Source organism: Corvus kubaryi, unplaced genomic scaffold (assembly GCF_017639235.1).
Source record: "Corvus kubaryi isolate FWS band 111438036 unplaced genomic scaffold, C.kubaryi_AGA036_p1.0 37272, whole genome shotgun sequence".
Taxonomy (NCBI): Eukaryota; Metazoa; Chordata; class Aves; order Passeriformes; family Corvidae; genus Corvus; species Corvus kubaryi.
In genome coordinates, this window is record NW_024581084.1 from 747,878 (window position 1) to 763,407 (window position 15,530).

At 41.6% G+C, this 15,530-nt stretch overlaps 1 protein-coding gene across 4 annotated transcripts in view; it reads left to right on the top strand.

Annotated features, from left to right (window-relative positions):
- The window catches only part of CEP112 (centrosomal protein 112), a 158,596-nt gene extending 143,297 nt beyond the window's left edge, over positions 1 to 15,299 (top strand). For 3 of the 4 annotated variants that reach the window (XM_042025497.1, XM_042025498.1, XM_042025500.1), the window contains 3 exons: positions 11,475 to 11,576; positions 13,930 to 13,988; positions 14,854 to 15,299. In XM_042025497.1, the coding sequence (XP_041881431.1) occupies positions 11,475 to 11,576; positions 13,930 to 13,988; positions 14,854 to 14,857 (165 nt within the window). In that variant the 3' untranslated portion in view covers positions 14,858 to 15,299. The remainder of the gene's footprint in view (positions 1 to 11,474; positions 11,577 to 13,929; positions 13,989 to 14,853) is intronic. The other variant, XM_042025499.1, reaches the window with a different exon arrangement.
- Positions 15,300 to 15,530: the final 231 nt, after the last annotated feature.

A 15,530-nucleotide genomic window follows, 5' to 3' on the forward strand; every position in this document is an offset into this window, starting at 1 on the left:
TGATCGCACAGGCTTAACCTTTCATTATTGTAATTATCCAGGGAGACGGACTATCCTATAGATAAAGGGGAGAAAATACGTTGGGCTGTCAGCAAACCCTGAGCTATTCTAGAGGCGAGTGTGGTGCTGCAGTTGGAGAGGAGGTGTTGTTTTTATGGAGCTTTTCCATTCCCATACTTTGTGTTCTTGGATGAACTCGTGTTTACTCCTGTTTAGTTTTTCTCTCCCATTTTACAGTGTGGGTTGGTGCAATCACGTTGTGTCTGTGTTGTCTCACCAGTGGTGCCATATGGCAACAATCTCTGGGTGATGGGTTCCAATCACATTTCTCAAAAGTGCTGGCCTAAATTATTTTATCTTTTCCATAAAGGTTGTCCTGTCTCTGTCCTGGTTTTCCAGTGTTCAGTAATGCTGCACTTCGAGAGTGGAGTCTCAGAGCTGTATCATCTTTCTTCAGGTCAAAGTGTTGGATATTTCCTTTAAAAATTGGATGTCCAGCTTCTTGAGACATAAATAATTGTATTCATGGAAAGTGAATGTAAAAACTCTAATATATCGTTTTCTATATATTGTTGTTGTTAAATATGTACGGTCACAAGACTGTTAAAGCAGTCTGGGAAGGTTTCTGGCAAATTTGGGTGTGTCCAAACCATTTCCTTGCAAAGCAGCACTGAAGTTTCTTGTATCTCAGTCCTACATAACTCTGGGATCAGCTTCCTGTCGAGTGATCCCATTGTGTTCCTGTATCATGTACTCTTGGAGCGAATGTATCCCTTGGTTGTCGCTGATGTGTGCCTGGATCTAATGTGAGACGAGATTTTCTACTAAACATTTCTTAAGTCCTGTGGCTTTGTGCATTTGTCAGTCATAGTTAAAAAATCTCCATTGTTCATACAGGAGTCTCTACATCCTGTGAATGTGTAATTAAAAATGACACACATCACTGAGAGCTGAACAAATCCAGGAATTTAGGCATGTGCAACAAGTTTTGCTGAATTGGGGCCTGTATAAAAATTCATGGTAGTGATCCTTTTTACTACCTAGACTACTTTAGCATTCATTTCATTTCAAATTCTTTTTTCAAGGGTAATCACCCCAACTCAGTTTACTAAAAAGCTCCAGGAATCTGTCCTTTGGGAATTACATGCAAGAAATTTCTCAGAAAAAAAATCCTATTCTTTTCATTCCTTGTTCTAATGTTTCTACCCATAGATCTGGATTGAGTATGATATCAAATTTGGGATAATAGAGGGGGGAAAAGTTCCTTGTGTTTGCAAACAACTAAAGTAGCAACACTATAGGTACTCAAACCATAGGGATACCTCCAAGCAGTCAAGTCATAAATAGAGTCTTAAAGTAGAGAGATTCTCAGACAGAAAATCAATTATGTTCAATTCATTAATATTGCTGAGGAAATGAAGGAGAATAGCAATGGAGGTTTTCAGCCCTTTAATTTCTTTTTCCTCAAACAGATTATAAAAAAAGGAGAAAGGAGTTATCTGAATGAGGATGTTATAGAAGTATTTGGCATAAAATGGAACAGCTTAGTTTAAGTGGATTTCACTCATGTTCAAATGAAAACAGGAGTGATAATTGTAAAAGAGCCATGATTCAAAAGCATTCAGCCAGTTTTCATTTCTAATGTTTATTATCCTGACTTGCTCGATTTTTTATGACTGCTGGATATTTACCACATTCAGCCCAACTTACTGTTTCCATGCCAACTAAATATATTTGTTGTCAGATGAATGCTGTGATGCATCCTTCTGAAATTTCAGTTGCTGTGTAGCACAGGGAAACTTCTAAGGCTTGCCACACCTTCTCCTTGCTGGGAATAGTGCTGCTGCCAGTGGATTTGTGGAGCTGGGAGCAAGGAATCAGTGAGATACAGATGAGCAATAGACATTGATGTCCATGGTATGAGTCCTGAGGAGTTCTTAATATGTTGGCTGGGACACTTGAGTAATATTAGCCCATTAGTTTAGGGCTTTTTGTCCATATTTCTTCTTAGAAATTACCTAGTGAAGTTGTCCCTGCCCATGGCAGTGGGATTGGAACGAGAGGATCTTTCATGTCCCTTCCAACCCCAACCATTCCATGATTCCATGATTCTGTGATTTTTAAAGGTATCAGAGAGTTTTAAATACCATCAGATGGCAGCCTGGGGTCCCTGCCTGAAATTCCCAGACTTTTTCAAAGTGTTGTCTTTCTCAGAACATGTTACAGTCTCCCAGAATCAGGCAAATAAGCTCTAGGTTAGGTTACTTAGAAGCCCAGGTTGGCTTTGTGGCCAGCTGCAAGTGAGGAGGATGGAGGGAGCCTTTGTGAGCCACTTTGGAAACTGAGATCCAACCAGTCAGCACGGCTGGAGGTGGTGATGAAATTCTGCTGTTTGCTCTGCTTGCTTCAACCCACGTCACTGAAATGCTTCCAAAATTTCTCCCCCAGAGAGCCATTTCTGCTCCCACAGAAATGGGAAGCTCAGCCTGGATGTGGACGATCTTAAACCTCAGCAGTGCTTCACTGAGAGCAGCCCTTGCTGGGGCTCAGCAGCCTCTGGAGCCGTGGGGAGGAGAGTGAGAACCTGAGAGAAATTTCCACTGTGATTTTCAGGAACTACACCACCAAATATTGTCACATTAAAATAGTTCCTGCAGTTTCTGTCTGTGACCAGCACGGATCCGAGAGGATGGATTTGAAGAGTGTTTGTTTTTTGTGCAGTTCTGTGTGGCTGAGGGACCTCGTGGTGTGTCCTGCACCCACTGCTCTGATGACACCCTCAGCACTGGGCTCAGGAGGGACCTGTGTGCTTCAGTTGTTTTCTTCCCATAAAACCTTGTGAAAAATGCGGAAGACCAACAGGCAGAGGGACACAGCTCCCCACAGGCTGAAAATCTGATGGTTTCACATCTGCACAATAGGGGATTTCTTTGCTAACTACTTGTGGTGAGAAAATTTCACATTTAAAGTATTTATTGAAAAGAAGATGTTGGAGAGCCAGAGAGCAGCAGTGAAGAATCCAATGGGAGCGGGAGCACTGCTCGGGCTGTTTGGCACACACAGACCACAGCATCCAGTTCTGGGGAGGTTCTGGGTGTCTTTTCAGCCTTCCCTCCTCCCAGAGGAGGGAATCAGTCTGATCCTGGTTGTATCTCTGGAAGGGGCTTTTCATGGATATAGGTACCCCATAGGTGTATGGCAATGTTGACTTCATAGAATTTTGTTTGGGTTGGAAAGTGATGCCATGAAGATTTTTTGCCTTTTCTTTTATACCCCTGTTGTACCTTTTTTACAACTTCTGTATTCTTAGTGCTTTTTGCCTACATTCTTGGCCTTGTTTGTTCAGCTCGGAGACTCAACATCTTAGAAGATTGGTAGCCAGGGATCAGTGTGCCCCAGAGCCCAAGGTCCTCTCCAGAACACATTCTGTAAACTGAGATAGAACCATCCAGGGGAAGGTTCCTTGGGGAGGGGGGCTCACTCGAGCCTCTCATTGGGGAATCTTTGATAGATCTGCTAATTAGTGACACCTATAATGTTAAACCAGAACTTTTGGGGGGGGCATATTCGGCGGGGTGCATTTCAATGCATATGACCTGGACGTGTACACCTGAGGATCCTTAAAATAAATACCAAGGTAAAATCCCTTTTCCCCTTCTAACCGTATATGACTCTTGATTTTAAGACCAGGAAAAGGCATCAAAGGGACCTTAAAGATTAGCCAGTACCAGCCCCTGCCATGGTCAGGGACACCTTCCTTAGGCCAGGTTGCTCCAAGCCCAGTCTAGCCCAACCTTGAACACTTCCAGTGATGGGGCATTGTAGACTTAGGTACCATAAATGACCACAGACATTATTTGGAGCTCAATTCTACCCCTTTTTACCTTAGTAGTCTGTCTACCTTATGCTCAAATCCACTCATATATTCATTAATCACTTTGATACAACAGCACCCTTCAGTTTTTCATTAAGACTGAGATTGTTAGGATAAATCACGATTTTGCATTTGACACATTTTATATTTGTGTATCATTTTCTTTATTTGCCAGCTATGAAAGGAAAGAGAATTACGATGAATATAGTAAATTATTCTGTATAGCATGAGGTTTCAGATTAGCAGGAGGAGATAGAAGCTGAGATTCAAGCACAGAAAAACAGCTTTGCAGGTGGGATTTGAAAGGAGCTGGAAATCAATGGAGTTTAAAGTTCCCAGGAGCTCCATATGGCAGGAACTGCGGGAGAGGAGGCTCTCACCAACTGTGCAACTGTCAAAGGGAAAGGAGTCGAGGATGATGGTGCATGTGTGGAAGTCAGTGATCAAATGTTAGCTTTGGTAATCAGACACAACTGGAAAATACACAAATATTCGCCTCCTGAATAGAACAGAATGAATTATTGGAGCTTGGTGGACAGCTGGAGAAAGACAGCAAACAGAAAGTACAGGACAAATAGTTAAAAGGGAAAAGGGAATTGTTACCAAAAGAGAATAGAATATGCTCTCGTATGGCAGCATGCAGGAATGAGAGAGTATTTTAAAATGTCACTTTTCTTGCTCTTTGTCTTAAATAATAGTGACTGAGAGAGATCTTTCTTTTAAGAGGGCAGTACCTCATTTTAGAGCATCTGTGGTTTGCTTACATACTATCCATTAAGGGAACTTTGCTCTTTCAGAAGCTGTTAAAGTAGGACTGCAAGGAACAGCGATACTGGTGCTTATTGCAGGGAATTAAAAGAAAAAGAAGAAATGGGAATGTCTGAAGGAGCCAATGGATGAGCAGAGCAGCAACACCTCCAGTTTAGCTCCCAGCAATGCCTGTTTAATTAGGGAACTGTCCCAGTCTCTCTTTCTAGACAGTGGAGGTAAAAAGGACTGGAAAAGACCAACTTTATGGTGATCCTTAACTTCATGTAAATTCTAAGGTACTATTTATTTTGTTGTCAGTGTAGTCAGCACTGTATGCCATCCATGGGAATTCCACCCAGGCAGCGCAGCCGTGGTTCTCCTGCACTGCCCATCCTTGCCCAGCCCTGAGGCTCTGCAAGCCTGGCAGCTGCTTTTCCAGTTGAGACGCTGGTTGGATTTTTGTTCTTGGAAATGGTGGTCGTAAAAGTAGCTTCTGATTATTATCTACAGATATTTGCTTGTTCACACAGTCGGTGTGAAAATCCAGAGCCTGATCCTGCTGCTGCTGAGCTTTGTCAGCTCTCGCTGGTGTTGGGGAGCACTCAGCACCTCCTGAATCAGGCACTGTAACCTCTCCCTGCTGAGCCGCCCCGGATGGGAGGGATTGTGTGGAAGGTAACGTGCTGGAATGAAAAACCGAAACACATAAATGTGTTCCAGCAGTGGTGTCAGAGATGCTCAGAGCTTTATTTCATACTTAATTATCCTTATAGCGCATTAGGAATGGCCAGAGACTGAAATTAACCCCATGTGTTGGACCTGATGATCCTTGTGGGTCCCTTCCAGCCCAGAATATTCTGTGATTCTGTGTTTTCAGCTTTGGCCCAGCAGCACTGGGGAGCAGCTGGGCTGGTTTGGGTCTGGTTCCTCTGGATCAGGGGGTGTCAGGGGGGTTTCCTCCCATGTTCCCTCACCTTCCTCTGCAATCCCAACGTCCTGGGCTAGCAAAGGAATTGGCAGTGACAGGAGCTGAGGGGAAGAGTGCTGGGGGAGCAAAGATGGCATCTGCCATGAGTCATCTGGAAGGAGAAGAAAATAAGTCCGGGATCCTCCAAATCCCAGCTGTAACAATAGCAGAGCCCTGGAGAGGGGGAGGCTGAGAGAACAGCGTGAATTTTCTAGCCACAACATTCCTGGTTGTTCCCTGGTGTTGACAGTGAAAGCTTTTATTCCTCTCCAAGTCGTGTAATCCCAGGAATGCTGTTCTTGCCATATGCAGCCCAGTGGTGGTTTTTTCAAAAAGCTTCTTTTGCAGCTATGAATTATATGGACTCAGATTGCTTAACTACAAACAGAGGATTTTCCAGGTGGGAGATCTTGGTTAAGAAAAGAGAGATGGGAACACAAGCCACTGAAGTAATAAGGCCACTTGGATGCAGGTTGGGAAAAGAAAAAAATGACCTGGAGCAGCAAACTCAGTGCCCAGCGAGGAGCTCGGCAGGGCTGGAGGTCCCCGTGGGTTAGTAAAACAACAAGGCAAAAATGTCTTGGATGCTGGGATGGTTTACTGGCTACAGACAGACAAACAAAGGAGACGGCTATGCCACCAATTTATGTTTTATTGGAACTGTCAGTACAGGGGAGGTGCTCCAGCAGGATTTTCTCAGTGGAGAGCAACATGGTGGTCACTTGACAAAATAACTTGCTTAGCTGATCTTGCCCGGTCGCTGTTTTCAGCTGAGCCGAATTAATGGGATTTATGGTGTTCATTACTTTTCTTAAGAACCCGAGAACATTTGTATCGAGTTGCATGCTGTTCCTCTAAATCTGGGGGAACCATATTTCAGCGGCCTTGCACAGTGAGAGTTGAAATTCCCAGTGCCTGAAACCAGAGAGAATGTGGACTCAAAAGCAGCAGATATTCGTGTTTGATGATTTTCTGAAAAGACAAATGTTCAGACCTTGATCTTCACTGAAACAATTGATGCATCATTGGATTCTTCATTAGGAAAAATCACTGCAGAAGATTTCAAGCTCCAGTTAAATGTTCTCTTACAATAGAAACCGGAGAGATCTGAAATTTAAGGAAATTGCCAATTTTGGTTGGTTTGTTCCTGGTTCGGGGACATTGCTCAGCGTCCTGCAGGCCAGCTGAGGGAGGAAAGGGCACATCTGGGCTCACAGAGGTTTTGTGGGAGTGGAGCTGTGCTTGCTTAAAACTTCAGGAGTGCTGAGAAGCAAAGAAGGAGTCTCTGCAATTAGGGAGGACACAAACAAGAAGTGATTAATCACTCTTTGCATGTTTGTTTGGGTTTTTGGTTGCATTTTGGTTTGTCTTTTTTGGTGGGTTTTTTGGTTCTTCTTTTTTTTGTTGATTAAGTTTTTTAAATTGGGATGACACTGTAATAATTTGTCCTTCACTTGCCCTTCTCAAAATGCTTTCAGAAAATTCCTTCAACAGTCTTCAAACCACCTGAATGAAGCTGACCTATGCAATAATAATATTATTATTATTATTGTTATTGTTATTATTATTATCCTCATTTAGAAAGAGGAGACTTTATTCTGAGATTAAATGATCTCCCTAAGACTGAAGGGGTTATTTTTACCTTTTTGGAACCCTAACCTGTCTTCAGATTTATTGCAGCAGGTCTTTCCTGTCTCCATTCAGAGATGTTGCAGAACAGATCCATAACCTTTTTAAGGATTTTTTTCTTTTAAACATCATTATAGCACACAATCGTTTAAATAGGAAAAGATTTAGGAGAGAGAGGAAATTACTTATTCATCCTGAAACATGGAGAAAATTTGGTAACAACTAGAAGATCCTAATTATGCCTTTTGGTCACTATTCTAGTATTCCCTGGCACACATTATCCTGCACAAATATTATAAACAGGCAGAAATTAAGATTTTTAAAAAGCCACAACACCCTGGTTAAGGCAACTGTCTTTTGATTCTTATCTGACATAAACACGTTAACTTCATGCCCTTTGAGACAAGATTTTTTTTTTAGAGGAACTCGAACAACTTTCTGTGGTCCCTTCATTTACTTCAGAGTTTCTTTTGCAGTTTCCTTATGCTCCCCTGGTTCTGATAAAGTCATTTACAGGTGGAAGGTCTGGAGAAGATTGTGTTTGTTTGGGGTTTTTGAATTTTGGATTCTTTTTTTTTATGAGATGGGTATTTTGCACCAGAGATGAACTCAGCATCACAGAGTTGTGGGCTGTAAGGAGGGAAGATTTGGGTGTTGGGAACCTGAGTAGGATCTGGTGCAGGGCATGGAAGAGACACAGAATACCCTGTGCTTTGCAGGCTGTTGGTAGCACATGGCTAAAATTCATCTGGTCACCGTGAAGACACTGTATTCCTCCTGGATGTGCTTAGGTTGTTCAGAAAGGAAGGACAGAGACTGGAGCACAGTGAGGAGCCAATGTGCTCCCACTGGCTCCTAATCCAGCCCCAAAACATCCCTCTGAGGTTTGTAGAGAAGATGAGTGGCTGCAAAACTGAGCTGTGCCACCAGAAGACTCCTTGGAGTAGTAGAATTGAAGCTGATTTTGCAGTAGTGCCCAGGGCAGTGGTTGCCGCCATCCCTGGAGGGATTGCAGAGATGTGTGGACGTGGTGCTGAGGCACATGGAGCAGTGGTGACCCTGGAAGTGCTGGTTCATGGTTGGACTTGATCTTAAAGGCTTTTTCCAACCTAAACAATTCTGTGATTCTGCTGATAAGCACTGGGCCAGGCCTGGCTGCTTGGTTTGGAAAGCTCAGGTTTGGCTATTTCTCTTCTGGGCATCAAACCCAGCTTTTCTCTCTTTGAGAATGGTCAATGCCCAACACAAGTTCAGTGTAGCCGTGAAATTCCAAGTCCCCTGCTTTTTGCATCACTTGATGTAATTGTGTCACTATTTATATCTTCTTTTTTTACTAATTTACCACATGACCAAGCACACATGAGCTATGTGTGGCAACTTCAGCTTTCTGCTGACACCAAAGATGATTGATGGTCAAACTCAAAACCTCATATATTAGCCACCAACCTGAATAAACAAATAACAGTGTGGCAGCTTAATATTAAAAGCTGTAAAACCTTCCTGGGGGTTCATGGATTAAATCAACTCACCAAAATGAATTTTCAAAAAAAAAAGCTTTCTCAGGACCGAAGAAAAATGAACACAAGTAAATGAAATAGAACCATCCTCATCCAGCAGACTAAAGCCCTCCTGAGGGATGAAGAATTGCAATTTTAAACATCCCTCAAGAGTGCAAGAGGAGACACAGTATTTGTGGATCCTAGGGAGGCAGCTTGAGGCTATAAAAGAACAAAAAAAGCCTTTAAGGCACAAAAAAACTTATCCCTGCAGACATAGCCTTCATTGGTGAAAAATAAGTGTTAAAAAATAAAAGCCTTCTGCCATTAAAATGAGTATCCATTAGCCCACTGAATGTTATTTTTCAGTTGTAAGAAGAGATTTAGATTTTTGCCATGCACTATTTTATCTGTTGGGTCAATAAACCTTGATAGTGACTTCAGCCAAAAGTACCAGCAGGTTGCTTACCATAATATGGCAGGAAACAGCTGGGCACTTATTTTCATCTTACTGTGATGCAATTACCAGTGAGCAGAGCTGAAAGTAGCATGTTTTGTCTTCTCAAACAAATTGGAATTGTATCCAAAAGAACAGGTTTCACTGTAAAAAAAAGTGCATGTCTTGTCTCTGAAATAGAGTAAGGGATCAGCCGCAAGCCAAACCGCAGCTACCAGGGCTTGTTTCTCATTTTCTTTCTCCATTCTCAGCTGACCCTGTAAGATATCTCCGTACTTCAAAGCACAATACAACATTTCTTCTTCCTGACTTTCCAAGAAACACCTGTGTCAGAAGGGAATGATCCTCTGCTGCTCTGCAAAGTTAATAACAAATGTTCCCAGCATTGTGAAAGCACTTATTTAGAGGACAACTGCAGATTAAACCATTAAAACCAGTGACCCGGTTGCAAGAAAACTGTTGCACAATTAGAAAATTATTATTGCCCTCACAGAGCTGTAAAAAAAAACCTGTTGCATCTGCATATTGGCAAGGTGATCATCCAGATCCTCTTACCCATTAAATAGATCTTTATTAATCAAAATTTAAGAAATAAAAGCATTTTGCTGCTCTGGCTGCCTGTTTCTGGTCTCGTCTCACCAAGAATAAATGGAACATGTTGAATCAACTGAAATATATGTTTTCTGCTGTATCAAGGTCCCCACCCAAATGAGCTGTTGGCTCAGAAAATATTTATCCTGGCACAGTACTTATGCATAACTTTGGAAGCCTTGATAGAAATAGTAGCATAAATTTATTGGTGTAGCCCTCAAAAACATAAATTTTGATTGCTGGCTTATGCACAAGTGAAGTTCAAACGAGGTTTCCTGTCTCACCTCTTTTTTTTCCCTTCAGATTTGCATAGTGGCATCACTTCCTTGCAGTTCCCAAGGAAAGCCTCTAATTGTCTATTTGCATAGAGATTTGGCAATTCCTCCTGCCTATCAGGGAGAATTTTCCTAACGTTTCGTCAGATTGTTTTATTCCTTTTGTATTGATAATTGCACGCTGCATAATGCAGATTCTGGCACGAGCTGCTGTTCCCATGGGATGGTGTCGGGATGAACTCGGCCTCGGGTTCTCACGTGTGGAAGCCCTGGGAGCTCTGGGAGTTGGGATTTGGAACCTGTGGCTTCTTCAGGTGTAAGACTGAGGGTTGGATTTGTGGTTGCAGTGGTAGATGTCAGCTATTTGGGAATGTAAAACCAGCACCAAATGGCGTTGGTGTGTAACCCATGGGGAAAAAAAAAGATTCCATTTGAAAGTTTCAGTGTATTTTATGAGTTAATCTGATATCAAAGCCCTTTGATCCTTTATTTACATATTCAGCTGCTAATCCAGAAAAACACCAAAGTCTTTGCTTAATTTGAATTAAGCAGTTAATCCTATTGGGAGTTAACTACCGATGTGGGGCCCTGATTCAGCCAAGAAGGAACGTGATGGGCTGACCTGAGCCACACTCTCTGTGTTACCCCAGGTCAAAACTCCATCAAATCTAACCACTCTGGAGAGATAAGAAGCACAACCCTTCCACCTGATCTCTCTTCATGTAACTCTGCTCTGTAGCTCCTGTTTACTCAGCATCTGTTGAATAAAGTTGCAGATGAAAATTTCCCCCTATTCAAACCTCCTTGTTTTGGGGTCTTGGAACAGGTCTAAGATGCTCAAATCTACTCATTGAAAGTCCTGTAGTCTCCATGAAGCTGAGGAAGACAAAAAGTACAATAAAAAAATAGTTGCATGGTGAATAATAATTTTTAAAAATGTCCATGAAAGCACCTAGAAGTTGAGAAATTTTGTAAAATATATCTTGGGAAACAGTAACTTACCTTGTCTAAGGGAGCAAGGGACAAATGTCACCCCACTGACCTGGTTCGGATCCCACCAAAGACAGACAGAAAACTTCTGACTGTCAATTTGCAAGGTGTGTCTGCATAAATGCTCAGTTCAGCTGGATTTAAGAATGATTATTGCTTCTTCAGACCATATCCCAAACAAATGCCTTACTGTTCCTTTCTCATTTTTTTCCTTCTCCATCTATTTTTTATTTTTATTTTTTCTTTTTCTTTCTTTGTCTTTTTTACCTCTTTTGCTCTTTACAGGTCTTTGCTGATCTTTCTTCTCTCTCCTTCCCTCTCCCTTTTGATAGCACAATCCTGTGTTTATTTGGCCTCCAAACTGGGCAAAAGAAGCAAAAAAAATGTGCTTTCCAGCATCTAAGAGCAGCCATCTCTATAAAAATTTCTCTTTGTTCTGTTATAGTTGATTACTCTACGAGAAGAATATGAAAAAATACTCAAAGGGCTGATGCCAGCATCTTCCAAGAAGGAATTTGAAGACACCATTTCATCTTTAAAATCTCAGGTAAATTCTTATTATTCATCTTGAGCATTTTGGGCTGGAAAAAAGCCATCTCTTCTAGACAGGAGGTTATGACCCTCTGAAATTTGGCCAAAAGTACTGAATAAGTCTCAACACCAAATTATGGCAGCACTCACATGCTTTTCACTCAGTCATATTTCACAAAACTTTTCTCCTCCAGTTTGAGAGCTACCACGTTGTATCTTTTGGTCCCAGATTTTTCTTCCAGGAAAAACTGTGCTTTTTTCAGTATTAGGGTTTTTTCCTCAGCCTTTCAAATACAGGTCACAGTTATCTTTCATCTCCCTTACCCTGTTTCTCCTGAAGGGATCATTTCGAGACTGCCTATAGGGGGTGAAGAAGAGGATTAGAAATAATTTTATTTTCTTTCCAGCCTGTGTAATAAAGCATATGGGATTTTTTTAAAAGATATTTGTCTAAATTATCATTGTGATATTTCTACATTTTCCTATATAAAAAGGCTCTGTAATGTTTTGTCTTAAACACTGCAAACCACCAGCTCTTCTACAATAATGCAGAATCAGTATGATTTATATGAACTAGACTATTATTCCTATTATTGGCTAATAGGAATATCCAAATGTGATTGGAAATAGGGAACTTCTGATGAACTGGGTGTGTTTCTTGCACATGGTTTCTACAGGAGTTATTTGGGGCTTTTCTATTCAGTGTACTGGGAGCTGGAAGAAAACAAAATGTCATCATTGCCTGAACTCCAGTGAGGAAGGATAAATAGCCATAAAGAAGGGTGATCATAGCTGTGGAATAATGGGAATCCAAGGAAAATGCCATCAGTGCATGTAACCAAGCTGGGAAGGACTGGGATCTGGGATCTGGGATGTCCTGGCTGAAAGGAAGAACTGGGACAAGGACAGTGCCAAGCTGGTGACTCAGAGCTGCCCTGAGCTCTGGGAAAAGCAGAAACCTGAGGACATGGAGTACAAGTTCAGGCCCATTTTCATCACATCCTTGTGCCAATTTTCAGGACCATTTTTCTAGAAATTTTTGATCTGCAACATCTCATTTCTCTGTCTTATGCTATCTTCTCTATGGAGATGATTGGTAATTCAAGGTATTTGGGGTTTTGTCCCCTTTTTCTCTCTTTGCAGTGCATAAGGATTATTCTATAGCTTAGTTTGCTCTGCATGAGACAATTCCCCTGGCAGAGGCCACCTTCAATGGAAGTAGGAAATTTTCATGGTGGAAACTCAACATTTCCCTGTGCAAGTGCTGACACAACTTCAACACTCTGGTTGTAAACATTCTGCTTCCACCTCAAGGGATCCCTAGTGGGGGTGATGCTCTTTCTCATTTAAATAGTTGTGGGAAATAAATATTTAAGGGTCTATTGGGGAATTCTATTTCCAGTTGATAGTAAAAAGCTATTTTTAAAGACTCCTAAAAGGACTCTTAGCACTGCCTGATAGGAAGCGTCGCTCTGAGCTAATACAAGAATACCACACCTTTTAATGAGTTAAAAAAGAAAAAATAGAATCTGATATCCACCTGCAGGGCTTCTGTAAGCAGAAGCAGCAGCAGCAGCAGCAGCAGCATTTCAAAGGAGTAAAAGTAACTGCACACATGAAAACCTGGGTGCTCTCCCAGAAATCCATCGCTGCTGGCTGTGTTTCCACACGCGCTGGCGTCAGAGACCACTCCGGGAGCTGGGCTCTCTCTGAAGCACAGGTGTCCTGCTCTTTGAAAATTGTTGAAATTCCTGTTTGAAAACATCAGACAAAAAGGGCACTGGAATCTCTGCACCTGTCAGGATTATTTATTGTTGGAGGAGGATGAAGAGGATAGGCTGGGTAAAAGCACCGTGTGCGGATAAAAATAAACAGCAGGAAAGGAATATATACTTGAGGCTTGGGTGAAGTTTTCTAAATATGTTGCTAAGTATAAAGGATTGCTGCCTGACTGTCTGCTCCTGGTGAGATGGCCAACAGGGGATGCAGTGTGTTAATAAGCATTAATTTGAAGAACAGGTGAGTACCTTAATCACAAGAGCAAAAGTGCAGGGATCAGAGCACAGGAGTCACATGGGAGCTGCGAGGAGAATGGGAGCTCCCAAGCCCTTGCACAGCCCAGATGGTACCACCAGCTGGGTTTAACAACTGGTTTGACTCTGTTCCTGTAGGAGTAGAGTGCACAGCCAGAGGAGAGCCAGGGAAGCCAAGAGAACAGTCTTCTATTAAATATTCATTCTTCTATGCAGCTAAAGTGTTACCACATTTTATTTAGGCAGGAGAGACCAGAAAAATTCCTTTTATGAAATGAGCACAAATATATTAATTGGAATTTTGTACCCTATTTTCATGTGGGATGTATTTTACAGGTAAGTTTTCTGCTGAAGAGAGTCCTCCAGGAAGACCTGACCACCTACCATGCCAAAAAGTATGGGATTATCTTTGATCAATTTGTACCATTTCACACCTGTGGGTCCAGTTCTTGAAGTTTTACAGCTTAATTCAAACCCTCCAACATGGATGCAGTTTTAAAAGGTTATTTTCAGTAAACAAGCATCTGAGAATTTTTCCCCAGTGCTTAGTCAGTACTGCTAGAGCAAGATTAGAGAAGTTGCAGGTGCTTTGCAAGTCTGGGCTTTGCCTGCACGTCGAGGATGAGGCGGTGGCTCCTGCACAGCTGCGGCTCTGTGGTGATGCCACCTCCTTTTAAGATAGAAAACAATGATGCAAGGCAGAATATTACAGATCACATCTTCAAAGCACCGGATCTCCACAAGCCTGAGCTTTTTTTTTTTTGAGGCGTTTACACCCTCCAGTATAAATTATGGCAACTGCTGCAGCCATAAAAAGCCTGGCTGTGCCTTTAGAGTAAGTGATTCACATGGAGAGGTGAGTACAAGGAAACTTCCTAGGAAAGCCACTCCATCTTTACTGTATTTATAGACATTGATGGTATTTCATATCTCACATGAGGGTTTCTGCAACTAAGAATGCATGCTCGTAAAAATAGTGTCAGCATTTGTGAGATATTTAAGCAACTGTGAGAAGGTTAGCGGCGTGACAGTTGTGTGAAAATATTATTCCTAAATTACTTGTTAACAGGAATTAGCTAAAGCTAACTGGAAACTGAAAATGTCATAGATCCTTGGTAATAAGTCCAGCATAGGTAACTTTGTTAGATAAATAGAAAGCTCCAGACCCACTGCCCACAGGACCCAGCCCTGCTTTCAGCCTGTTGTGTTCTTATAATAAGAATAATAAGGTATAACTAACAAAAATCTCTTCCTTTGCAGGTAACTGATGGATCGGTGGGATCTCTGTGATTGCCAAATGGACTGCTTTGAATAGGTTTGAAGATTTGGCTCTTGTAAATTATAATGCAAAGATTAGTGGTTCTTTTGTTAGCACAAAAAAATGGACTTCATGAAAATATATTCATAGCTCATGCCAGCATGGATTTTGTTGTATCTTCCTTCCATTATTTTTTTATCATTATTTTATTACAGATTTATGCTTTTGATACACGGTTTCACGCCATGCTGAGCTCGCTTACCGAGCAAGTAGACTTTGCTCTACTAATATTTTTGTTACTTCTTCCCAATACCATTTTTTTCACCTTAAAACATGAAGAAAACCCCATTTTCTATTACTATTATTATTGTCCAAGATATTCTAACATAATTTGACATTGTTCTGCGTCCATGTGTTTACATAATATTAAAATATTATTATTTTCTTATCTTTTTGTTTTGACATTATTGTCCTGCTTGAGCATCTCACCCACCTCAGTAGCCAGGGGAGTTTTGTATGGCTTTGTTAAGTGGGAATATGTGCTGTGTTTCAAGGGTTATCTTGGCACAAGGATGAGAGCACCGTGGTGGCAATGCAGGCAGCTCTGGCTGTCAGTGGGGTTGGATACTCCTGGCACAGGGAATTCCTTCCTCATGGACTGATAATACAGTCATGGGTG